At 42.1% G+C, this 25,689-nt stretch overlaps 1 protein-coding gene across 7 annotated transcripts in view; it reads left to right on the top strand.

The window, feature by feature from the left end:
• NAV3 (neuron navigator 3) overlaps positions 1-25,689 on the top strand; it is a 1,008,138-nt gene that overhangs the window by 500,344 nt on the left and 482,105 nt on the right. For 5 of the 7 annotated variants that reach the window (XM_069764540.1, XM_069764538.1, XM_069764539.1 and 2 more), the window contains exon 1: positions 20,051-20,374. The exons of the other annotated variants lie outside the window; for them this stretch is intronic. In XM_069764540.1, coding sequence (XP_069620641.1) covers positions 20,132-20,374 — 243 coding nt within the window. In that variant the 5' untranslated portion in view covers positions 20,051-20,131. Of the gene's footprint in view, positions 1-20,050; positions 20,375-25,689 lie in introns of those variants that run through there. 7 annotated transcript variants of the gene reach the window in all.

Genomic DNA, 25,689 nt, shown 5'->3' with positions numbered 1-25,689 from the left:
TAGTTTCTAAAATGGGGTCACTTGTGGGGGGTTTCTACTGTTTAGGCACACCAGGGGCTCTGTAAACGTAACGTGACGCCCGCAGACCATTCCATCAAAGTCTGCATTTCAAAAGTCACTACTTCCCTTCTGAGCCCCGACGTGTGCCCAAACAGTGGTTTACCCCCACACATGGGGAATCAGCGTACTCAGGAGAAACTGGACAACAACTTTTGGGGTCCAATTTCTCCTGTAACCCTTGGGAAAATAAAAAATTCTGGGCTAAATAATTATTTTTGAGGAAAGAAAACGTATTTATTATTTTCACGGCTCTGCATTATAAACTTCTGTGAAGCACTTGGGGGTTCAAAGTGCTCACCACACATCTAGATGAGTTCCTTGGGGGGTCTAGTTTCTAAAATGGGGTCAATTGTTGGGGGTTTCTACTGTTTAGGCACACCAGGGGCTCTGCAAACGCAACGTGACGCCCGCAGACCATTCCATCAAAGTCTGCATTTCAAAACGTCACTACTTCCCTTCCGAGGCCCGGCATGTGCCCAAACAGTGGTTTACCCCCACATATGGGGTATCAGCGTACTCAGGAGAAACTGGACAACAACTTTTGGGGTCAAATTTCTCCTGTTACCCTTGGGAAAATAAAAAATTTCAGGCTAAAATATCATTTTTGAGAAAATATTTTTTATTTTTTTATTTTCATGGCTCTGCGTTATAAACTTCTATGAAGCACTTGGGGGTTCAAAGTCCTCACCACACATCTAGATTAGTTCCTTTGGGGGTCTAGTTTCCAAAATGGGGTCATTTGTGGGGGATCTCCAATGTTTAGGCATACAGGGGCTCTCCAAACGTGACATGGTGTCCGCTAATGATTGGAGCTAATTTTCCATTTAAAAAGCCAAATGGCGTGCCTTCCCTTCCGAGCCCTGCCGTGCGCCCAAACAGTGGTTTACCCCCACATATGGGGTATCAGCGTACTCAGGACAAACTGGACAAGAACATTTAGGGTCCAATTTCTCCTATTACCCTTGGCAAAATAGGAAATTCCAGGCTAAAAAATCATTTTTGAGGAAAGAAAAATTATTTTTTATTTTCATGGCTCTGCGTTATAAACTTCTGTGAAGCACCTGGGGGTTTAAAGTGCTCAATATGCATCTAGATAAGTTCCTTGGGAGGTCTAGTTTCCAAATTGGGGTCACTTGTGGGGGAGCTCCAATGTTTAGGCACACAGGGGCTCTCCAAACGCGACATGGTGTCCGCTAACGATGGAGATAATTTTTCATTCAAAAAGTCAAATGGCGCTCCTTCCCTTCCGAGCCTTACCATGTGCCCATACAGTGGTTTACCCCCACATGTGAGGTATTGGTGTCCTCAGGAGAAATTGCCCAACAAATTTTAGGATCTATTTTATCCTGTTGCCCATGTGAAAATGAAAAAATTGAGGCTAAAAGAATTTTTTTGTGAAAAAAAAGTACTTTTTCATTTTTACGGATCAATTTGTGAAGCACCTGGGGGTTCAAAGTGCTCACTAGGCATCTAGATAAGTTCCTTGGGGCATCTAGTTTCCAAAGTGGGGTCACTTGTGGGGGAGTTCCAATTTTTAGGCACACGGGGGCTCTCCAAACGTGACATGGTGTCCGCTAAAGAGTGGAGCCAATTTTTCATTCAAAAAGTCAAATGGCGCTCCTTCCCTTCCAAGCCCTGCCGTGCGCCCAAACAGTGGTTTACCCCCACATATGAGGTATCAGTCCACTCAGGACAAATTGGACAACAACTTTCTTGGTTCAGTTTCTCCTTTTACCATTGGGAAAATAAAAAAATTGTTGCTAAAAGATAATTTTTGTGACTAAAAAGTTAAATGTTCATTTTTTCCTTCCATGTTGCTTCTGCTGCTGTGAAGTACCTGAAGGGTTAATAAACTTCTTGAATGTGGTTTTGAGCACCTTGAGGGGTGCAGTTTTTAGAATGGTGTCACTTTTGGGTATTTTCAGCCATATAGACCCCTCAAACTGACTTCAAATGTGAGGTGGTCCCTAAAAAAAATGGTTTTGTAAATTTCGTTGTAAAAATGAGAAATCGCTGGTCAAATTTTAACCCTTATAACTTCCTAGCAAAAAAAAAATTTGTTTCCAAAATTGTGCTGATGTAAAGTATACATGTGGGAAATGTTATTTATTAACTATTTTGTGTCACATAACTCTCTGGTTTAACAGAATAAAATTTCAAAATGTGAAAATTGCGAAATTTTCAAAATTTTCGCCAAATTTCCATTTTTATCACAAATAAACGCAGAATTTATTGACCTCAATTTACTACTAACATGAAGCCCAATATGTCACGAAAAAACAATCTCAGAACCGCTAGGATCCGTTGAAGCGTTCCTGAGTTATTACCTCATAAAGGGACACTGGTCAGAATTGCAAAAAACGGCAAGGTCTTTAAGGTCAAAATAGGCTGGGTCATGAAGGGGTTAACAGATGACGGACCTGAGTGAGGGCTTGCTTTTTTGTGGATTAAGTTGAAGCTTTTATTTGGCACATTTTACACAGCATTTATGATTGCATTTATCCGGCGCTCTATGTCAGGGTTTCCATCTAAATCTCTGAGTGACGTGACAGATGAACCCCCTGATGGATCTATTCATTATAATGAGGCAGTAGAGTTACTCTGGACTTTGTCTGGCCTCTGTTTAGCGGTGTCCTTTTGAGAAGTGCACAAAACTGTGGCCGACGGCACTTTTATGCAATCCTAAAAAGACAAACGCCACTGCATCACAGGTCCTATGGTGCCCACAGTGCCTCCATCTGCCTCATTATAGGGAATCTTCCACCAGAGGTTCTGTCTGAATCATCTGTTTCAGAGAATTACATGGAAACCCCGGTGGAAGCGAGCAGGGCATTGCACAGAATAAATGTGCGCCGAGACTTACTGCATGGGAATAATTGGTTTTATTTATTTTTTCCTCCATTCCTCTTGCAGTATAAGTGATTAAACGACTTTATTCTTCGGGTTGGTGCGAATACAGCGATACCAGATTTATATTGGGTATTTATGTTTGGCTGCTGTCACACAATAAAAGATGCTTTTTATTGCAAAAATAGTTTTCGAATCGCCATATTTTGAGAGCAATAATTTTTCCATATTTTGGCGCAAAGAGTCATGTTATGGTTTGTATTAGCGGGACAAGCTGACATTTTCATTAGTACCATTATTGGGCACATGACATTTTTTGATCGCTTTCTATTCCGATTTTTGGGAGACTGAATGAACAAAAACCATCAATTCAGGAATTGCTTTTTGTTTTTTTTATACCGTTCGGCATGTGGTAAAATTGTTAAGGCACCTTTAGGCCGGAGTCACACATGCTAGAAACACGTCCGTGTCTCGCATGTGAACAGTAAGCTCTGGCGCCCGCACTTCGGAGCGGAGCGTGCGGCTCCATGTGTTGCTATGCGGCCGCACGCTCCATGACTAAGACCTGATGGTCGAAACGCGTCGGCGTTGACCACCTGGGACCCCCATCTCTTTTTTGCAAATGTTTGCATTTTAAAGTGTTTTCAATAAATTGACTTTTTAGAAGATCCATGCTGGAGATTATTTTTTCTTTTTCATTGCTGGCTCCGAAGTGCCGGCGCCAGAGCTTGTTGTTCACATGCGAGACACGGACGTGTTTCTCGCATGTGTGACTCCGGCCTTATTCTTAGGGTCAGTACGATTACAGCGATACCCAATTTATAGGTTTTTTATGTTTTGGCGCTTTTACACAATAAAAACTATTTTATAGAAAAAATAATTATTTTTGCTTCGCTTTTTTCTGAGAGCTAGACCTTTTTTGTTTTTCTGCTGATAGAGCAGTATGATGGCTTGTTTTTTGCAGGACAAAATGATGTTTTAAGCAGTATCATTTTAGTTACATTTGTCTTTTTGATTGCGTTTTATTGCACTTTTTGTTCGTCGTTATGATGATAAAGCATTGTTTTTTGCCTTGTTTTTTTATTTTTTTTTACGGTGTTCACTGAAGGAGTTAACTAGTGGGACAATTTTATAGAGTGGTTCATTACGGACGAGGCAATACCAAATATGTGTACTGTTATTGTTTATTATATTATTTATAATATTTTTACACTTTTCAATATATTTTTTTTTTCATTGCCCCAAGATGGGACATTACTGTATTACATCAGATCGCTGATCTGATGTTCTGCAATGCCGAACATTGGAGCAACATCTCACAGGCAGGGAAGGAGGCATCTCAGGTCCTGCTCCCTGCAGGGCACGGAAGGACCTCGTGGCCATCTTGGGGCCAGGGTCTCCATGGAGACCTTCAGGACAATGTAATGCCCCTCTATGTCGCTGTCACTGTTGACAGCGGCATCAGAAGGGTTAGATTCCCACTATCAGTGCTAGCATCAATCGTGGGCGCTGCTGCGAGATGTCAGCTGTCACATACAGCTGACACCCGCACCAGATTCCCATGGCGCTCAACGTGAGGCCGCACAATCGGTGCTCCATACTAGTATTGCTGTTTGCGGGAAACTGGGTTAATAATCAATATCTGGCTAATATCTCACCTGTTACTACTCAGATTCCTTTACAATGTACTCCACAAACAGTGACTAACTGAGACAAAATCAGTGTAACAATAAAAGGTATTTATTACACACACGTCTACAGTTATATACTACTAAATTATCACACTAACACCGTATACAAAAATACACAATACTAATATACAATTAACCTCACAATAACCCAATTATACTTCCCACCCAATTACCTAAAACATACACACAATAATTACAGCCCATCCGCCTATCACTAATTATCCCTATGGCAAACAAGGGGTTAATTGCAATAATAATTATCCAATCCTGCTGGAGGGATGGAGGAGCAGCTCCTTGATGGTTGAGAGGTAAGGATCAGGCTGTTGCAGAGTGCAGAGGCTGCAAGTTGCTGAAGACAGGGAGGTTTGTGGGGGCAGTGTTGGAGGTGAGGAGAAGGAGGGGGCTTTGTGGATGAGGCTGGCTGCAGGACAGGCAGTCAGAAGAGGCATGTGGGGCTGGAGAGGGAGGCAAATAAGAGCAGAGGAGATGATGGGACTGACAAAGAGAGAGAGAGGTAGTGCTGAAGAGATCAGCACCAAAGTGCGGTTGACTAGAGAAAGGGGGGGCACACAGGGGAGCACGAGGATAATGTGGTGGCATGTGGGGCTGGACAGAAGAAGAGCTAGGAAAGACTTCTGTGATGGCAGAGAGAGCAGAAGAGAGAGCCTGTGGGAGCTCCACCACGGTATATTTTAATCCGGCAGGGCATGCTCCTGTTTGTGTACGGCCCCCACCCTCCTTCTGCAAGTGTGCAGGCAGGGTGCAAGCACCGTCGTGCATAACACGTCAGCGCCCAGCACACCCATCCATACTCGCACCTTGGCACGGTAGCAGGGCGCTTTGAAGGGCCAGGCGCCCGCACTGATGTGATTATATGAGCACTGGCATCTGGACCCCTGAAGGCAGTGGCTACTTCCAGAACAAAGGATCTCTTTGATCCTTTCAATCTAGCAGTGTGGCTATCTCCTGACATGGTGATTAACCATGTCAGCAAATAGACACAGACAACAGATGGACAACTGTCCATCTTGTACATGTGGGGGACATTATAATAAGGGTTGAGGCACCAGGGGATGATAACCAGAATATAGGGGACCATAGGGATATACTGTAAATGCACTCAATACTTGATCGGGGCTCCTTTTGCATCAATTACTGCATCAATGTGGTGTGGTGTGGCATGGAGGCAATCAGCCTGTGGCACTGCTGAGGTGTTATAGAAACCTAGGTTGCTTTAATAGCAGCCTTCAGCTTGTCTGCATTGTTGGGTCTGGTGTCTCTCATGTTCCTCTTGACAATACCCTATAGATTCTCTATGAGGTTAAGGTCATGAAAGTTTGCTGGCCAATCAAGCACAGTGATACTGTTGATTTTAAACCAGGTATTGGTACTTTTGGCAGTGTGGACAGGTGCCAAGTCCTGCTGGAGAATGAAATTTCCATCTCCAAAAAGCTTATCGGCAGAGGGAAGCATGAAGTGCTCTAAAATTTCCTGGTAGACATCTGCGCTGACTTTGGTCTTGATAAAACACAGTTGACCTACAACAGCAAATGATATGGCTTCCTAAACCATCACTGATTGTGGAAACTTCACACTAGACCTCAAGCAGCTCTTCCTAAAATTTTTGAATGGCCTTAACAATCCTTTAAAGGCTGCATTTATCCTGTTTGTTATGACTCTGTATAATATATGAGTTTCACTTTTTTTAATGAAGAACTGAAATAAATTAACTTTTTTGTGATATTCTAATTTTTTGAGAAGCACCTGTATATACATGTATTTGCACGCATGGCTAGCATGCAAATACATACAGTCATGGCCAAAAGTATTGACACCCCTGCAAATCTGTCAGATAATACTCATTTTCTTCCTGAAAATGATTGCAAACACAAATTATTTGGTATTATTATCTTCATTTAATTTGTCTTAAATGAAAAAACACAAGAGAAAATGAAGCAAAAAGGAAAACATTGATCATTTCACACAAAACTCCAAAAATGGGCCAGACAAAAGTATTGGCACCCTCAGCCTAATACTTGGTTGCACAACCTTTAGCCAAAATAACTGCGACCAACCGCTTCCGGTAACCATCAATGAGTTTCTTACAATGCTCTGCTGGAATTTTAGACCATTCTTCTTTGGCAAACTGCTCCGGGTCCCTGATATTTGAAGGGTGCCTTTTCCAAGCTGCCATTTTTAGATCTCTCCACAGGTGTTCTATGGGATTCAGGTCTGGACTCATTGCTGGCCACCTTAGAAGTCTTCAGTGCTTTCTCTCAAACCATGTTCTAGTGCTTTTTGAAGTGTGTTTTGGGTCATTGTCCTGTTGGAAGACCCTTGACCTCTGAGGGAGACCCACATTTCTCACACTGGGCCCTACATTATGCTGCAAAATTTGTTGGTAGTCTTCAGACTTCATAATGCCATGCACAAGGTCAAGCAGTCCAGTGCCAGAGGCAGCAAAGCAACCCCAAAACATCAGGGAACCTCTGCCATGTTTGACTGTAGGGACTGTGTTCTTTTCTTTGAATGCCTCTTTTTTTCTCCTGTAAACTCTATGTTGATGCCTTTGGCCAAAAAGCTCTACTTTTGTCTCATCTAACCAGAGAACATTCTTCCAAAACGTTTTAGGCTTTTTTAGGTAAGTTTTGGCAAACTCCAGCCTGGCTTTTTTATGTCTCGGGGTAAGAAGTGGGGTCTTCCTGGGTCTCCTACCATACAGTCCCTTTTCATTCAGACGCCGATGGATAGTACGGGTTGACACTGTTGTACCCTCGGACTGCAGGGCAGCTTGAACTTGTTTGGATGTTAGTCAAGGTTCTTTATCCAACATCTGCACAATCTTGCATTGAAATCTCTTGTCAATTTTTCTTTTCCGTCCACATCTAGGGAGGTTAGCCACAGTGCCATGGGCTTTAAACTTCTTAATGACACTGTGCACAGTTGTCACAGGAACATTCAGGTCTTTGGAGATGGACTTGTAGCCTTGAGATTGCTCATGCTTCCTCACAATTTGGTTTCTCAAGTCCTCAGACAGTTCTTTGGTCTTCTTTCTTTTCTCCATGCTCAATGTGATACACACAAGGACACAGGACAGAGGTTGAGTCAACTTTAATCCATGTCAACTGGCTGCAAGTGTGATTTAGTTATTGCCAACACCTGTTAGGTGCCACAGTTAAGTTACAGGTGCTGTTAATTACACAAATTAGAGAAGCATCACATGATTTTTCGAACAGTGCCAATACTTTTGTCCACCCCCTTTTTATGTTTGGTCTGGAATTATATCCAATTTGGCTTTAGGACAATTCTTTTTGTGTTTTTTCATTTAAGACAAATTAAATGAAGATAATAATACCAAATAATTTGTGTTTGCAATCATTTTCAGGAAGAAAATGAGTATTATCTGACAGAATTGCAGGGGTGTCAATACTTTTGGCCATGACTGTATCTAAACGTGCAATCTTGGGCACTTTCCTTTATTTACAACTATTACGTTCTAAGGCATTTAGCTTCGTACAACCCCAATGATCTATTAATACTGAATAGACAAGGAAATCTGGGGCAGCCTCTCATTTATGCTACAGTGGCCATAACAAAGGAAATATACATAGTATCAAATTGAGATAAATTGGTGATTCTGTACCGTAATATATTGACATACTGGGTACACTATAGTTAGTGGCTCTCCACTCTTGGTAATAGAGATTGGTAATGAATGGATGGACCGAATGCACCATAGTTAATGACTTTTTGCTTTTTCTAATAAAAGAGGCTGGTCTTTAGGTTGGAAATGATTGTCTTATTGAGCGAACTAGATTTATATAAATTGTCAGAATTAGAGATAGGAGAATCAATTCACAGGACTTGGGTCCATTGGCCAGGGCAGTAATTTGCAACCTCTGGATGGGAAATCTGTGAATCTCCTTATCTTCCGGTATTCCCTGTTCTTCCTTTGATTAGCCGGGCTGGTGCAATGTCATGTGTATGTAATGATGATGTCACAGCAGCCTAACCAAAGAAAATCTGGGAATGAAGGGAGTTATGAAAATTCGAACAACTCCCATCCTGCAGTCACAGATTATTGACCTGGCTGATGGACCAGAGTCCTGCCAATCGATTCTCCCATATCTAGTCACAATACTTTTTACATGAAATTTAGATAGCATTTCTATCACTCTGTGCTTTACATAGATAATATAACCTAATGAAAAGACCCCCATACAAGTTAGATTAAATATGGCTGAACCTGTCTCTGCCTTTCTCAGATCTGGCCTGCTTCTCTGGGTGATCTCTCAGTTTTTCTGGGGAGATGAGCTCTCTCACAGAGAACACCGGACACTTGGCTGAGCCTAGGGTTTCTTTTTTATGTGGGAGTCAGGATAGCTGTTGATGACAGCTTGGCCGACCACTGTCTATGTGTATGCCCACCCTTAGCTTATGTCCTCATACTCTTAATTTGATTTTCCCATTTCATACAAATATACTATCACTATGACCAATTTGTTAGAAAATGTATTAGTATATTTATGGAGTGAGGAGTTAGGGGAGATTTTAAAACTCAGAAAAGTCATCAAGCACAAGGAGAACATGCAATCTCTTTGCAGATATTGCCTCAGTTGGACTGAACCAATGTTTGATCACGATTTTGATTCTTATGTAACAAATATATAATATTTTGAGTGTATGAAATAGAATTAAATCTTTTAAAGACATGCACATCTTTAGACTAATCTTAGTTTTCTTTTCGCCTTTTTAAATTTGGGTATTTTTCCAATTGAAATCCTCAAATGAGGAGTTTATACATCCATCTACTTCCTCAAGTGTTTCCTGCAGCTTTCTGAGAATTATACTTGACTGGTCTCGTAGTACATAGGTGGGGGTGGGAATAGTGGCGCAACTTGAAGCTCGTGGTCCCCAATACAGGATCTCTGGCAGACAGGCCCCCATCTATCATGGTAATAGTATTGGGGCAAAGAGACTCTCTTGCCCACCTATGCTCCAGGACCCATAAAGTACTACTCATGCACCCACATGTAGTTATGTCCCTGTGTGAGTGATTATCTAGAGCTATGGGGTAAATAGTTTTGGGGTTATATTTTTACTTTGTGGTTTGCTGAGTTTATCCCTCAGGATACATAGATTCTTCACTATATTCCTATTTAATATATGGTTAAAAAATGCTTGTCAAATATAATTTCTGCTAATGTTTGGCAATGTGCAGTCTTTTTAATAGATAGAAATATAAAAAAATACATTTTAAGTGCATTCTTTCTATCTCAGCTTCTGTGTTTAGGATTCATTCTTTATTTTCTCCCACCATTTTTCACTCATTGACTTTATATCATCGTGTTGTTATTTGCGTAAATACAGACATCGACATCAAAGTGTTTTGCATGTCAGATTTTCTTCCTCGTGCTCCTTATGTTGCCAGCCTAGGCCAAAAACCTGCTCTTCATGATAACACCAGATGTTACTCTTTTCCTTGAGCCAGTGGAAACCGTATGGAATAGTTTTTTTTTTTTCATTCAGTCCAGTAGAAAATGCCAGTTCAGCCGAGACTTTAAAAATCCTCTGAACTGACCCAAATACAGGTTTGTGCCAGAGGTCTCAGAGGCAATGGTTTCCATTGTAAGATGAAAGCATTCATTTGCCACTGAGACCTTGCCAGAGAGTTTATGGAACCTGTTAACATCTTTCCCTCCATGCAGGCTGTCCTTTTAACACTCAGCAAATGCTGCCCACAGGTTCTGGTGATGAAAAAAAATCATTAACTCTTCATATCGAACACAGCCGGTAAAGTTTAATGGAGCAAAAAGAGTAGAAACGGAAAATTAAGATTTCTTTTACATAAACATTTTACTATTGCCATGTGTTCCAGGAGGAATTACAGTGCAGCTGTTAGTAGGGCTTCTTAGAGCTTTAGTGCATTATTCTAAAAAACGCATTTCCGTTATCAACAAAAGATACAAATATAGATTAAATAATTCCATAATGCTGCATTTGAACTGGCAACCAAGGCAGACGATCGGCTACATGTGAGATGATGGGCGATTGTTTCCATGCACACAGAATGATCATTTTTACTATTTTTCCGTGTGCATAGCTTATTGTGTTCTTGGACGCACATTCAGGTTGAACATGTCTATGTGCTGCTGAGAACAATGATTTTTAAGCTTGCTAAAAATCATTTCACCATGTGATCAAGCGTTTTTCTCATTTGTGCGCTGATTGGCAGTATGTTTAGACAAGCCAATAATGAGCGGTCCAATGAACAATCATCCCAAGCATCAGCCAGTGGAAATGGGCCCTAATAGTTACATTATCAAGATCATTTCTGTGCTAGGTTAATATTGTTTTTTTTTACACAACATAGAAATATAACATCTGTTTTTCAAAACTCATTTCATAGTTTCCCTTAGAGAATACTTCATAATAAGAAACTGGGTAAGTTTGCATTTGCAGTTATGCTATATATATTTAATTTATGAATATACAGGTTTTATAAAGCAGGTCTGCAAATCATTTCTATTTCCCCACCTCTTCCCATCACACCCACACCATAATTATAAGGGCTTATTTATATGGTAATTTTTTTGCCTATGAGTGCCATCCATGTTTTTCATAGACAGCAGTCGTACCTATAATAGGGAATGGGGATTTTCACATGTCCGTGATTTTTCATGGATTGAGCAGTCCTCGCAAAATCACAGAGACATGTCCCATATTGATCCATTTGTCAGATCAAAATTGGCAATACAAGACTATGGGTCCGTGAAAAAATCGGACAGAAATTGGATGCCATCCAAGTGTTTTCCGATTTTCATGGACTATTAAGAAAATGTGGAAGAACTTTTCTTTTTATTCCACATACGAGAAAAACTGATTAGATCAAACGCTGATGAAAGTTTAGTCGAAATTACTGATGAAATGCTTTTGTCGTATGTGAAAAAACTGACATGTGAATGAGCTTAAGGCCTTTGTCATGACTCTGTTGTAGGGTATCCTAGGGCCAGGAGCTCCTTCCCTGTCCCTAAAGCTAGGGGTGCCCGTTGCTATCCTTGTTACCCAGATTACTTCTAATAGTGAAGATACCGGGGTCACATGCCTTGCTAAGCTCTTGAATCTACCATCAGTCTGTTCCATTCCCCCACCCAGGGAAGAGAGGGGAGTAGTAGTATATGGCTACAAAAATGTACTCACAAACAACAGAGGGAAACACCGGGGAGTTAAGAATGAGAAAAAACAAAGTAGGAGAAGAAGAGGATTTGCACAGAACCATAAACTAGCAACAGTGTTAGATAAATCCACCAAAAGCCTTCTCAAATAGCACACCACCAACTCCTGAACCATGCAGCAGTGAAGTTAACTCTGGCATTTCCTGATTGCCAGAGTCCAGTTTATATAGGAGAGGAGAGTGGCCAACAGCGAAGAACTGCTGATAGCCTAAGATAGAAAAGCTTCCAGGAGCTCTCAACTGGGCAGATTAACTGCACTGCTAGCAGAAATCTGCACCATTTAATACAAACCTGAAATGCTTCTAGTCAGTGCAGGAGTAGATTGCGTGGTCTTCTGGCTCCTCTATGTCGTGGCAACCCCGTGAAAGCCTCATTCATTCATACGTTTTTTCAAATGACTTCTTCATGTTTATCACAGTTTGAACTGATACCCATTATAGTCTACAGGGCTGTCCACATGTGTATTTTTCTGTTTACTAACCAATAATAATGCTATAGCATGCAAATATGAAATATGTGAAATTGGAAGTGCATTACGGGATGAAAAAATAGGTTAAAATGAAGATACTTAGAGCATAATTTGGCAAATTCATGTGTGTCCTGGAGCCAACGACAAGGCGATCCTCTTTGCTGGGAGCCTAACCTAAAATGATACTTCATAGTATATTAAGTTAGGTTCCCAGCAAAAAGGATTGCCTTTTGGTTAACTGCTAGGCACACATGAAAACGCCAATTTATGTGCTAATTATCTTAATTTTAAGCTATTTTCTAGAGCAATAATGCAATTCCAATTTCATATATTTCATGTTTGCATGCTATGGCATCACAGAGTGCAGCTTTATTCGTTCTTTTTATATGGAGATGGCTACTCTTAGCTTGCATCTGTTCATACCTGTTTTCTGTTTGGAAGTGAAGGTCAGTCTTTGATATATGTATTTTGGTGGACTGAGTTGTCAGCACCAAAACACAGGCGATTTTCATCTGATTTACATATCGAACCTGCCAATGCTAGTCTATGGGTCGGTAAAAGTTAGGCCGTACTCCGATGCCTTCTGTTTGCTGGTTGATTTTCACGTTTCTTTCATAAGAGAACCTTAAGAAAACTTTTTGAATGCAAAAAAATAAATAAAAAATCCTGATGATAATTTGATGAAAAAACACAGATGAAAATCAGCCAAATATTTGTGTGTGAGAAAAAATGAGAATGTAAATGCCAGTAGGACAAAGAGGGGAACAACCTAAAAAAAACCCCAAGTGTTTCTTCAAAGAGCCTTGACTGGATGATTACTTAGACAGGTTTCCTGTGAGTATATGTATATTACACTTATATCTACGATCATTTAGCCATGTGTTCTTTATATCTGTAACTTGATTCCTATGTTTTATCATTTATTATTGATTTTTCATTGACCTCAGGACCTGTGTTCATGCTTGGGTCTGCTACTCTCTGAACTTTTCGGTTGGCCCAACTCTTGTTCCATTTGTCTGGTTTTTATCATGCAAGATAACAAAATTCATTCATATATTTCATTCTTTTATTGCGTCCTGCACAGTTTTGTCAAGGGTCTAGGTAATTTATGTAATCAAAGTCTTACAGTCTCTTAGCAAGAAAACAGGCTAGGATAATGTTATGTGTGCTTTGTCTTCTCCATGTGCTTGTAAAAACTAGAATAATGGAGCCATGGGTTTTGCAATTGCCCCCTTTGACTTACCCTGCATTTATTATACATATAACTACCTCCTTGTAACAGATATACACCACGTAACCTAATTTATTACTAGTGAGAGTGTTTCTTGATTCTTGTGTGGCAGTTACCACTAATCTAGACCTTTAATTAATACTTCTCTCCTCCCCTTGTCCTAATTGACTGCATAATAGGAACATTGGAAACTGAAGATAAAAAGCTTTTTACTAGCAAAAGAAAAAAAACTAATTTCAGTGCCCCCAAGACAAGTAATTTGTAATAAATGCATATGTAAAGGAATCCAGATCTCCTGTGTCAGAATGATTAAGGAATCCAATTACTCAGTTAAACTGATTATGAACTAGTTTCTTCTTTTCTTTGACCATAGGGGTTTTAACTGTATGTAATGAGTAAAGCTCAAATGGACTTGGCTGAAACTAAGAGGTTATTAAGACTGTAATTCAGTGGATTTATGATATACCAAAAGAAAGAAAATCTATGAAGCAATACTCCCTGCCCTGGGACGTCCAAAGGCGGATCAGTCACTGAGCAGGAACAATTGTCTCTGGTGATGTGAGTGTATAGCACAAGACCTGTTATAGCAGTACATTGTTTCTATGTGTAGATGTATCAGCATAGTTTCTAGGTGTCTACACTGCTACCAGTTCATTGGTCCTGTTGGTTTAATTGGTCAGTTATATGCATCATTAACCCCTTCCCGAACGGGTGATTTTTCTGTTTTCTGACTAGCACAGCCATAATCTGCCGGCAAAGATGCAGGCTCAGCTCTTGAGCTAGCATCAAAGAGAAGAAGCTGACATATGACCTAATTTGTCCATAAGGGGTTATTTTGTGATTATTAGGAAACCCACCAATGTTTACAATGAAGAGCTTTAATTGACAAGTTGACATACTGAACTGCAATGCAGGCTCGTTTCTGTGACAATGCCTTCTTCAGATGAATTTTGTTTTACATGTGAGGAAAGGCTGACCATTTTTGATCAGTGCGCCTCGTTTGCTTTTTATCTATTTATACCCCGTAAGTCAATTTTTACCATCAGTGTGGCATCTATACTTCTTGTATTCAAAAAGAATTAAATATTCCAAGCATCTCCTACTGATTTAGTATAATAAAAACATAGCCCACACTTCAAAAAATAGACAAGACATATCCATAGACTATAATGAGTACATATTACATCCATGAAAACATGGATATCACATGTAAAGGAACAATAGATGTCTGAGTAAGACCTATCCATTTACGTTTTTAGTTTAGACTTTTCACTCATCAGATATTGATGGCATATCTAAAAGAAAGGTCATCAATGTTTATTATGAGTAAACTCTTTTAAAATAAATTTTCATGCAGTAAGAATAGAGGTTTTTGAGAGACACATCCAAACAAAAGTTTTGCCCACTATTAGACAACCCCAAGTAAATCGATTCAGGGCCCCAATTAAATTAGAAGTGATGTATACTCCTCACCCTTTGTGGTGTATTCCAACAATGTCAGTGCCACTGTTCCCGGAGAGAGACAAAACTTGTATCGTGTGTAGGCTGCAGTCAATGACTGGATACTTGTTATCTGCAGCCCTTACTATTTCCTCAGAGCCAACATCTGCTCTGACGGGATACTGAGCTGCAGCCACTAATTGACTGCATCTGTTTTTGGATTTATGACAGCTCTGGTTCCACTCTGTTTTAAAAGTAGCTTTTTTCCTTTCAGAACCAGCGGGGGTTAATGTCAGTTTTTCCCCCCTGTGGCAATCTGGTGTAACTGCAGTGTTGCTAGGTCAGCTGATGTGGGTAGTGACCACTCCCACCATCCTTTAAATGGTCACCTGATGCATCAGTTGACTGGTGGTGATGAGAGTTTTCTCTATGGAGACCAGCCTTTCAGGAGCAGCTCTCTGGTGTCAGCCACTTCTGGTGTTTGGAGTCCTGTTGCTGTGCTATCTGCGGTGTGGAGCTTGGCAACGGTGTCTGGAAGCTAAGTGCTGCGTTTACTCCTTGTCCCTTTTGTGTTTGTCACTATCCCCTGTGTGGTACCATCTGCGGTGGTGAGGCTACTGCTTCTTGCCGGCCAGTGCACTAGTCATGGCAGTGGGAGGTGACAGCGAGGGACGAGGTTCCTGATGACGGTGGGGGGAAGGACCCACTTAGGGTGTTAGGGGAGTGCAGGGACAGGCTCAGGTTTGAGCTCAGGGGTGTCTCTTCCTTCATTTCCCTATCGGTAGGGCCTTCCTCACCCCTTTTCCATCCCGTTGTGTGTGTTGCGCCGCCCGCTGACTGACCTCCCCGTTAGGTCGCGATATGTATCATGACATTACCACCAACCGATCATTTTTTTTTTCAGGTGAACCGATGACTCAATCACAGGCTTTTGCTCAGCTGATCCAGACCCTCACTGATGATGTTAAGAAGCTGAGGTGTCAGGTGGAGCCGCAGCTTCAGCAACTGTCGGAGTTCTGAGTCTTGGCTCATGTGCATGCTTAACCGGAACCCAAGATATCTCTCCCTGACAGGTTCCCTGGAGGGAGAGATAAATTCCTGGTTTTTCAGGAGGCCTGTAAGTTATATTTCAGACTCCCCCCTCATTCTTCGGGGAGTGATGAACAGCATGTGGGGATTATAGTCTCCCTTTTCAAGTTTTCAAGGGTGATCCCCAATCCTGGGCCTTCTCTCTGCTGACTGATTCACAATCTCTGCGGTCGGTGGATGAGTTTTTTGTGGCATTGGCGCTTGTGTATGTGGATACTGATGGCGTCTCCCTGGCTGAGTCTAGACTCCATAAAATCAAGCAGGGGGTGGCCAACTGAGGAGTACTGCTCAGAGTTTAGGAGGTAGGCCACTGACATGCAGTGGAACAACCCTGCTCTTAGGAGTCATTTTTGTCAGGGTCTGTTACCTAGGCTACAGGATACTCTGGTGCAGTATGTTACTCCCAGGTCATTGGAAGCTGTCATGGCCCTTGCTATCCAGGCGGATAGACACCTCAGGGAGAGACATACACTGAATCTACCACCTGTTATCCTTTCTGTGGAGGAAACACACTGGTGCAGACGCATGAACCCATGCAGGTGAGAGGAGTATCCTCTCAAACTAGGTTGCCTGCGTTTCGCCGTGGGACAGGAGCATGTTTCTATTGTGATCAGACTGATCATTTCATCAATGTCTTTCCAGCTCGTGCCAAATTAGGCTCGCCATATCAAAAGCTGAGTCCCCCTGGTCGTGTGGAGGGAGGTGACCAGGGTGTGTGTATTTCCTCCATCTTTACGTCTCTGTATACCATTCCTGCTGAAGTGGTGGTTTGTGGGGTTACTGAGACAGTTCCAGTGCTTGTAGATAGTGGAGTAGGAGTCAATTTGGTGGATTTTTGCTTTGTCCAGACCCATGGCCTAATGGGTAAAATGCTGGCAAGACCCCTTAGCGTTCAGGCAATTGACTCTGTCCCACTCAGCCAGGGGAGGATGACCCAAGTCGTAGATAATATAATTGACGGTCCAGGGAAGTAGTCACCTGGGACCAGTTGTGTAAGGACTGTTGCCCAGGAGCTACGATCTCTGCCGTCCTTCTCCAACCTCCCCCTTCTTCTCCAGTGGGGGTAGCAGAGGTGCTGCCAGGGATTAGGGGTAAGACTCAACCCTCACCACCAGTAAACTCTGAGTCTCGGAGTCCTCTTAGGAGAGGTCAGGGGAGGGTGGTGGTTCCCTCTGTATGTAGTGAGGGTAAGAGTCTGGTGACACAAGGGGATGCCTCTGTTGTCTGTTACTCAGAGAAATTACCATCTGTTGGCAAACATTAGCGTGGAAATAAATGGTCAGGTCCGGACCTGTGTGTGAATGAGTGCTTGAGGGTGTCCACAAAAAATATCAGGTGAAAGTATGCATCTGGGACCTGAAGTTCTAGGGTGATCAGCCATATCGGGTGTTGGACATTCTCAGCCCGGGAACTTTCCAGCTGGAGTTACCCCCAGTAATGCACGTACACAATATATTCCACAGGTCGGCGCTCTGGAGATTTATGGCACCTCCAGAACCTACGTTATTGCCATCTCCATTGGGCTGCAGACTGTAAACCTGAGGATCAGGTGACTGCGGAGGTGAATCCTGGTGGATCGAGACATCCTCACTGTATGTCGTTTCCGGTGAGGTCTGGTGTTGAGGGCCCAGAGGCCCCTCTTTGAAAGGGGGTACTGTCACAATCCATTTTTGGATTTCTGGCAGTTCTGGTTCCACTCTGTTTGAAAAGTAGCTTTTTTCCTTTCAGGACCAGCAGGGGTTAATGTCAGTTTTCCCCTGTCTGGTAATCAGGTGTAACTGCAGTGTTGCTAGGTCAGCTGATGTGGGTAGTGACCACTCCCAACATCCTTTAAATGGTCACCTGATGCATCAGCTGACTGTTGGTGATATAGTTTTTTCTATGGAGACCAGCCTTGCAGGAACAGCTCTCTGGTGTCAGCCACTTCTGGTGTTTGGAGTCCTGTTGCTGTGGTATCTGCAGTGTGGAGCTTGGCAGCAGGGTCTAGAAGCTAAGTGCTGAGTTTACTCCTTGTCCCTTTTGTGTTTGTCACTGTTCCCTGTGTGGTACTATCTGCAGTGGGGAGGCTAGCGCTCCTTGACGGCCAGTGCACTAGCCAGGGCAGTGGGAGGTGACAGTGAGGGACGAGGTACCTGATGGCAGTGGGGGAAGGACCCACTTAGGGCAATAGAGGAATGCAGGGATAGGCTCAAGTTTGAGCTCAGGGGTGTCCCTTCCTTCATTTTCCTATCGGTAGGGCCTTCCTCACCCCTTTTCCATCCCGTTATGTGTGTTGCGCTGCCTGCTGACTGACCCCCCATTGGATTGCAATACATATCATGACAGCAGCCTTCACGTGATGTAAGTCATATTACTCACCAGGAACAATCGCGCCCTTCCTGGAAGGGTGCTGCCGCAAGAGGTGACTATACACTATTTTTCATTTTAATTGGTGCCCTGAATTGATTAAGCTGGGTTTTCCAGTATTGGCAAACCTAAAAACTATTGTCCATGGATGTGTAATCAGGACTGACCTTAGGTTGTCCGCATCTCTGCACAATATCGGCTATTAATTTCTGCTCTTATAATGTATCATATAGTGCCCAAATAAACAAGAAGGCCATATTGCACTGCTAGAAAGAGGATTTACATTTTGAGCCCCACCGGGAACATTACATGATGACAATGTCTGTGAACCGCTGTGGAATATGAAAAATCAGGAAAGATTTTATAGGCTAAGTGATTCATAAGTGTAACAATCCAACATAAATACATTGTCTAAATAAATTGTCTCATGCCTCAGTTAGCCTATGACTAAGGGTATGTATACACCTGAAATGCAGCAGGTACGAGGCCTCGCCTTTTAATGTTTTAACTACGGTTAAATAAAGAATCCATTTTATCCCTGGATTGTTGTGCCAGAATCTTTCCCCATTTTTCATCTACCTTCTTGTGATCACCAGTGGAAACGGCACCCTCAGGAGGAACTCCGAGTCAAATTTCCAGCTACACATTCTCAGTGTGGTAAGCTCTTTCGTCCCTCTCCCTGCATCTCACCACGCTGTGGAATATGTTGCCACTAATTACGCATATAAACTAGGAAGCTATGAAATGTGGGATTAGGGGGTCTATGCTTTGGGAGTCCATTCCATCAAGGCCATTTGTGACCATAGAGGCACCCTGTGTAAACGCACAATTAGCACACTCCTATAGCCGATATTCTTCATATATTTTTGTTCTCTATTTCTTTTTTCCGTATATAGTGACTACATATATGATCATTTGCTTTCTGTAGTAGCCTTGAACCATTGTGTCCACTGAGTTATTACTTCTGGGTGTCACGTTTTGTGATTTCACATCTATGATCGTCATTTTTGTTCATTGATGGTTTCATCACTAAATCCTACAAAGGTTTGTGGTGTTCACGAACCTTGTTTTTATGGTGATGTTGTTTGCAGGAAAATGAAGATCTGTTATGAAAATGGAAGGAAACAACATGAATTAACAAACAGTTTTGCTGAGTGTGTTTCCGGGCGGACAAGCGTGTTGAGCAGCTGCTTGTTTTGGCCACTCTCAATGTCCTGCCTTCTTATTTAAAGTGGAAGCTGAATTGTATTTTTCTCAGAAAGAATGCAGGCTGCAGTCAGGAAGAGCTGAACTCTCAGTGTTCTGACACATGCAGTAAGAAATTTCTTCATGGCTTTCTCTTTTCCCTTTTTTTTTTTCATTCTTGGAAAGCCCATACTTGAAATGCCTCTAAAGAGGTGGAGATTAAAACGATATCCCAGACACACAGATCTGTGAACGTTACCTTCAATCGACTCACGCCCCAAAGGAGTGTTTAATCTGATTCTGCAACTGACTGGCTGAACTGATTCCGTGAGAGTAAGCTAAAAACCCTCCAAGATGAGGAAAGTCCTAGACACATCATGAAAGTGTGTAGGATTCCAATTCTTAGGAAAACACATGGCTGAGACTTTGACTTGCCGTATTCTAGCAGCGGAGATGTACTGATTGCAGGCTATGCTAAAGGAAAGCTCTGCCAGCAGGTTTATATTTTGTCTGTAGAGCTAAAATACTTGTAGAAAGTATGTCTGTGCTTGGCGTTTCCTCCAAGTTAAGACAGCCAGCTGTAGGATCAAAGCCAATACATACAGCTCTACCTATACCGCATGTTGGCAAGGCTATGTCACAGCAATATCCATCAAGGTCCCTGGAGTTGATGAAGGCTGAGAAGTCATTGAATTCTTGTCAGCTCATGTTAAAGCCATCTTGTGGTTTTGATGAGAAGAAAACTTTTCAAGGCACTGTCAGACCAGCTGAAGATAGAAAGGTGAGTCAACGCTTACATAACTCCTACCCCCTTACTCTGATCCAAGGGGAATATTGATTTGCTGCTTCAATCTCCGCACTTCTCATTCATACATTCGGTTGTCCACATGAAGGATGTTTTCATTTTGCTTTATGGAATTGGGAAGAACCTACATCTCATTGTGATTGCTTACTATGCATATGCTTTCCATGTTGTTTGGGGCCAAGGTGGGGGGAGTTTATTGATTGTAGCGGGGTTTCCGGCATTATTGCTTTATGACACTGAGTAAAATCAGCATTTATTGCAAGGCGTCATATAAATTTATAATGCAAGGACTATATAGAATTGTAAATCACATTACAGTGAATCAATATATCGCTGCAAGACATTATTAGGATTAAAATATGGATTCTGGATGTGGTACAATATATTAAACGGGACCGTTTTTACATTGTAGCCCATATCTAGTCAAACCAAGACACGTAATAAATCCAAATGTTACCTGTAAACTTACTTTAGATGTAAGCTGTACCTGAACAGAACCAAAAAAGGATCATGTGGTCTGAAGATATTGATGATGTAACCTTAGGATAAGTCATGAATATCAGATTGGGGGTGTTTGAAGTCCACTTCCCATACTAATAATCAATTGTTACCAGGTCCCGCAGCTGCTAGTATTACACAGAGTACTTAGCTGGAGCACCGCATCTCCCTATATTGGCCATTCCAGGGTCCTGCAGCTCATCTATTGACCTAAATGGGGATTGAGTCACCGTACCCAAGAATGGTGACTGGCTACATAAACTGTGTACTTCCTGCAACCAGGGGACCTAGTGACAGCTGATCAATGGGGTATCGGGTATTGGACCCACACCAATCGCACGTTGGTGACCGTTCTAATCTCACCAGTGCTATCCATGGTATTGACGTACCCATGTTATTATATGGGAATGTGCACATAACCAATTTTTCCTTGGACCACATGATCCAAGGAAAAAAATAGCCGCATGCACAATTTGGCACTCGCCTATTTATTTCTATGGGTCCATGAAAAAAATCAGACCACACTTGGATGACAGACGAGTGCGGTCCAATATTCACAGACAGTCATAAAGGAGAAGACTGCCGAACACTTAAATTCTGATCAAACTCCGATCATACTCTGATTAGCAAAATTCGACCGATTTTCTTGGATGGAGAGAAAACCTGCCCTAAGAATGGGTCATTGATATATTGTAACTCCTGTGCATCACATTGAATAATGAATCAATTAAAAGCATTTGGGGCCTATCCAGACCTTAATCTCAGCCAGAAGCATGTTGCGTTTCACACACTGGTTGTGTCAAAGGTGAAAGGACTGAAGCTTTGGCCATTTTCATTATATGTCAAATAAATACATCTTCTTAAACTTATAAATTTGACAGGTGTGGTTATTCGTGAAAATACAAATTGGGATAATTTTCCCTACCACAGAGTCACCTCTATTTAGGTGTGACAACTATATCTACATCTACTATATAATTGTCTAAGGGTCACTTCCGTCTGTCTGTCTGCCCTTCTGTCACGGTTATTCATTCGCTGATTGGTCTCGCCAGCTGCCTGTCATGGCTGCCGCGACCAATCAGCGACAGGCACAGTCTGGAAGAAAATGGCCGCTCCTTACTCCCCGCAGTCAGTGCCTGTCGCCCGCATACTCCCCCCCAGTCACCGCTAACACAGGGATAATCCTGGCGGTAACAGACCGCATTATGCCGCGGGTAACGCACTCCGTTACCGCCTCTACTAACCCTGTGTGTCCCCAACTTTTTTACTATTGACGCTGCCTGTGCGGCATCAATACTAAAAAATGTAATACTAATGTTAAAAATAATAATAATAAAAAAAACCTGCTATACTCACCCTCCGTAGTCGCTCGCGCCGGTTGCCATCTTCCATTGCAGGTTCCAGTGGCAAACATGGTATGGCAGAAGGACCTGCCATGACGTCACGGTCATGTGACCGTGACATCATCACAGGCCCTGCGCGCATGTGCTAGAAAGACCTGCCATGACGTCATGCTCATGTGACCGCGACGTCATCACAGGTCCTGCGCTCATACCAACCCTGGGACCGGAAGCTGCCGTGGACTACAAGGGGCCCTTGGAAAGGTGAGTATATGTTTATTTTTTATTTTTTAGGCCGGCGTCACACTTGCGAGTTTTACGGACGTAAGAGCGCAGAAACTACGTCCGTAAAACTCGCAAAAAATACGGCACAATTATTCTCTATGCCCCTGCTCCTATCTGCCGTATTAAACTGATCAGTATTATACGGCTTTCTACGGCCGTAGGAATCGCAGCATGCTGCGTTTGTCACCGTATTGCGCAAATAAACTGTCAATGAAAGTCTATGGAAGCCCCAAAAATACGGATTACACACGGACCAGCAGTGTGACTTGCGAGGAATACACAGCGGTGTTAGAGAGAAAAGCCGGCAATTCAGTGCGGTATACAGTAAAATCACACTGACAGCTTACCATAGAATAGGTAGAATAAATGTGGACACATAGAATAGGTATATATATATATATATCTATATATATATATATATCTATCATTGAGACACATATATGTATATATATATTAATATTTCTTCCAGCGCGATATAGCAGAAAGCCGGTAATTCAATTGCCGGCTTTTGCCATCTCCTTCCTAAACCCGACATGATATGAGACCTGGTTTACATACAGTAAACCATCTCATATCCCCATTTTTTTTGCATATTCCACACTACTAATGTTAGTAGTGTGTATATGCAAAATTTGGCCGTTCTAGCTAGTAAATTAAGGGGTTAAATGGCGGAAAAAATTGGCATGGGCTCCCGCACAATTTTCTCCGCCAGAGTGGTAAAGCCAGTGACTGAGGGCAGATATTAATAGCATGGAGAGGGTCCATGGTTATTGGCCCCCCTGGCTAAAAACATCTGCCCCCAGCCACCCCAGAAAAGGCACATCTGGAAGATGCGCCTATTCTGGCACTTTGCCACTCTCTTCCCATTCCCATGTAGCGGTGGGATATGGGGTAATGAAGGGTTAATGTCACCTTGCTATTGTAAGGTGACATTAAGCTAAATTAATAATGGAGAGGTGTCAATTATGACACCTATCCATTATTAATCCAATACTAGTAAAGGGTTAAAAAAAATACACACACACATTATTAAAAATTATTTAATGGAAAAAACACAAAGGTTGTTGTATTAATTTATTCTACTCTCAATCCACTCACTGAAGACCCTCGATCTGTAAATAAAAAAAATAAAAAATAAACCAAGAATATACATACCTTCCGAGGATCTGTAAGGTCCAACGATGTAAATACGTCTGAAGGGGTTAAAATATTTTGCAGGCAGGAGTTCTGTTAATGCAGCGCTACTCCTGCCTGCAAAACCCCAGCGAATGAAGGTAAAGTAGGTTAATGACCTATATTTAGCTTCATTTGCGGTGAGGCGCAGTCTGCTGGCTGTTCCTAGATCGTGGGAACTTTCCTAGAAAGCTCCCTGGCTCGAGATCATAAGAGGGCGCCCTCTGCTGGTTGTCCTCATATGAACTCGAGCCAGGGAGCTTTCTAGGAAAGTTCCCACGATCTAGGAACAACCAGCAGAGGGCGCCTCACCGCAAATGAAGGTAAATATAGGTCATTAAGCTACTTTACCTTCATTCCCCGAGGTTTTGCAGGCAGGAGTAGCGCTGCATTAACAGAACTCCTGCCTGCAAAATATTTTAACCCCTTCAGATGGATTTACATCGTTGGACCTTACAGATCCTCGGAAGGTATGTATATTCTTGGTTTATTATTTATTTTTTAGTTTAAAAATGGAGGGTCTTCAGTGAGTGGATTGAGAGTAGAATAAATTAATACAACAACCTTTTGTGTTTTTTCCATTAAATTAATTTTTAATAATGTGTGTGTGTTTTTTTTTTTTAACCCTTTACTAGTATTGGATTAATAATGGATAGGTGTCATAATTGACGCCTCTCCATTATTAATTTGGCTTAATGTCACCTTACAATAGCAAGGTGGCATTAACCCTTCATTACCCCATATCCCACCGCTACACGGGAATGGGAAGAGAGTGGCCAAGTGCCAGAATAGGCGCATCTTCCAGATGTGCCTTTTCTGGGGTGGCTGGGGGCAGATGTTTTTTGCCAGGGGGGGCCAATAACCATGGACCCTCTCCAGGCTATTAATATCTGCCCTCAGTCACTGGCTTTACCACTCTGGCGGAGAAAATTGTGCGGGAGCCCATGCCAATTTTTCCGCCATTTAACCCCTTAATTTACTAGCTAGAACGGCCAAATTTTGCATATACACACTACTAACATTAGTAGTGTGGAATATGCAAAAAAATGGTGATATGAGATGGTTTACTGTATGTAAACCAGGTCTCATATCATGTCGGGTTTTAGGAAGGAGAAAGCAAAAGCCGGTAATTGAATTACCGGCTTTCTGCTATATCGCGCTGGATGAAATATTAATATATATACATATATGTGTCTACTGACATATATATATATATATATATATATATATAGACAGTACAGTATATATGGGTTGTTTTTTTTTTACGCATGGATCCCTTGTATAGCCGTATGTCGGTTTTGCAAGCCTGCGATAAAAACACGCATTACGGCTGCCATACGGATTACATACGGAGGATGCCATGCGCAAAAAACGGTGACACACCCTGCCTACGGAGGAGCTACGGACCACTATTTTCGGGACTTTTCAGCATATTACGGCCGTAATATACGGACCGTATTTTCATACGCTGTGTGTGACGCCGGCCTTAACCTGTGACAAACCTGGCTGGGCAATATACTACGTAGCTGGGCAATATACTATGTGACTGGCCAATATACTATGTGTCCCTGTGCTGTATTGTATACTACTTCGCTGTGCAATATACTACGTGGCTCTGTGCTGTATACTACGTAACTGGGCAATATACTACGTAACTGGGCAATATACTACGTGACTGGCCAATATACTACGTGGCTGGGCAATATACTACGTGACTGGCCAATATACTACGTGGCTGGGCAATATAGTATGTGGCTGGGCAATATACTACGTGGCTCTGTGCTGTATACTACGTCACTGGGCAATATACTACGTCACTGGGCAATATACTACGTGGCTGCGCAATATACTACATCACTAGACAATATACTACGTGACTGGGCAATATACTACGTGACTGGGCAATATACTACGTCACTGGGCAATATATTACGTGGTTGGGCAATGTACTACGTGGCTGGGCAATATACTACATCACTAGGCAATATACTACGT

This window comes from Ranitomeya imitator, chromosome 4 (genome assembly GCF_032444005.1).
Source record: "Ranitomeya imitator isolate aRanImi1 chromosome 4, aRanImi1.pri, whole genome shotgun sequence".
Classification (NCBI taxonomy): domain Eukaryota; kingdom Metazoa; phylum Chordata; class Amphibia; order Anura; family Dendrobatidae; genus Ranitomeya; species Ranitomeya imitator.
Note: the sequence above shows the minus strand (reverse complement) of the source record. Positions and strands in the feature narration are given on the sequence as shown.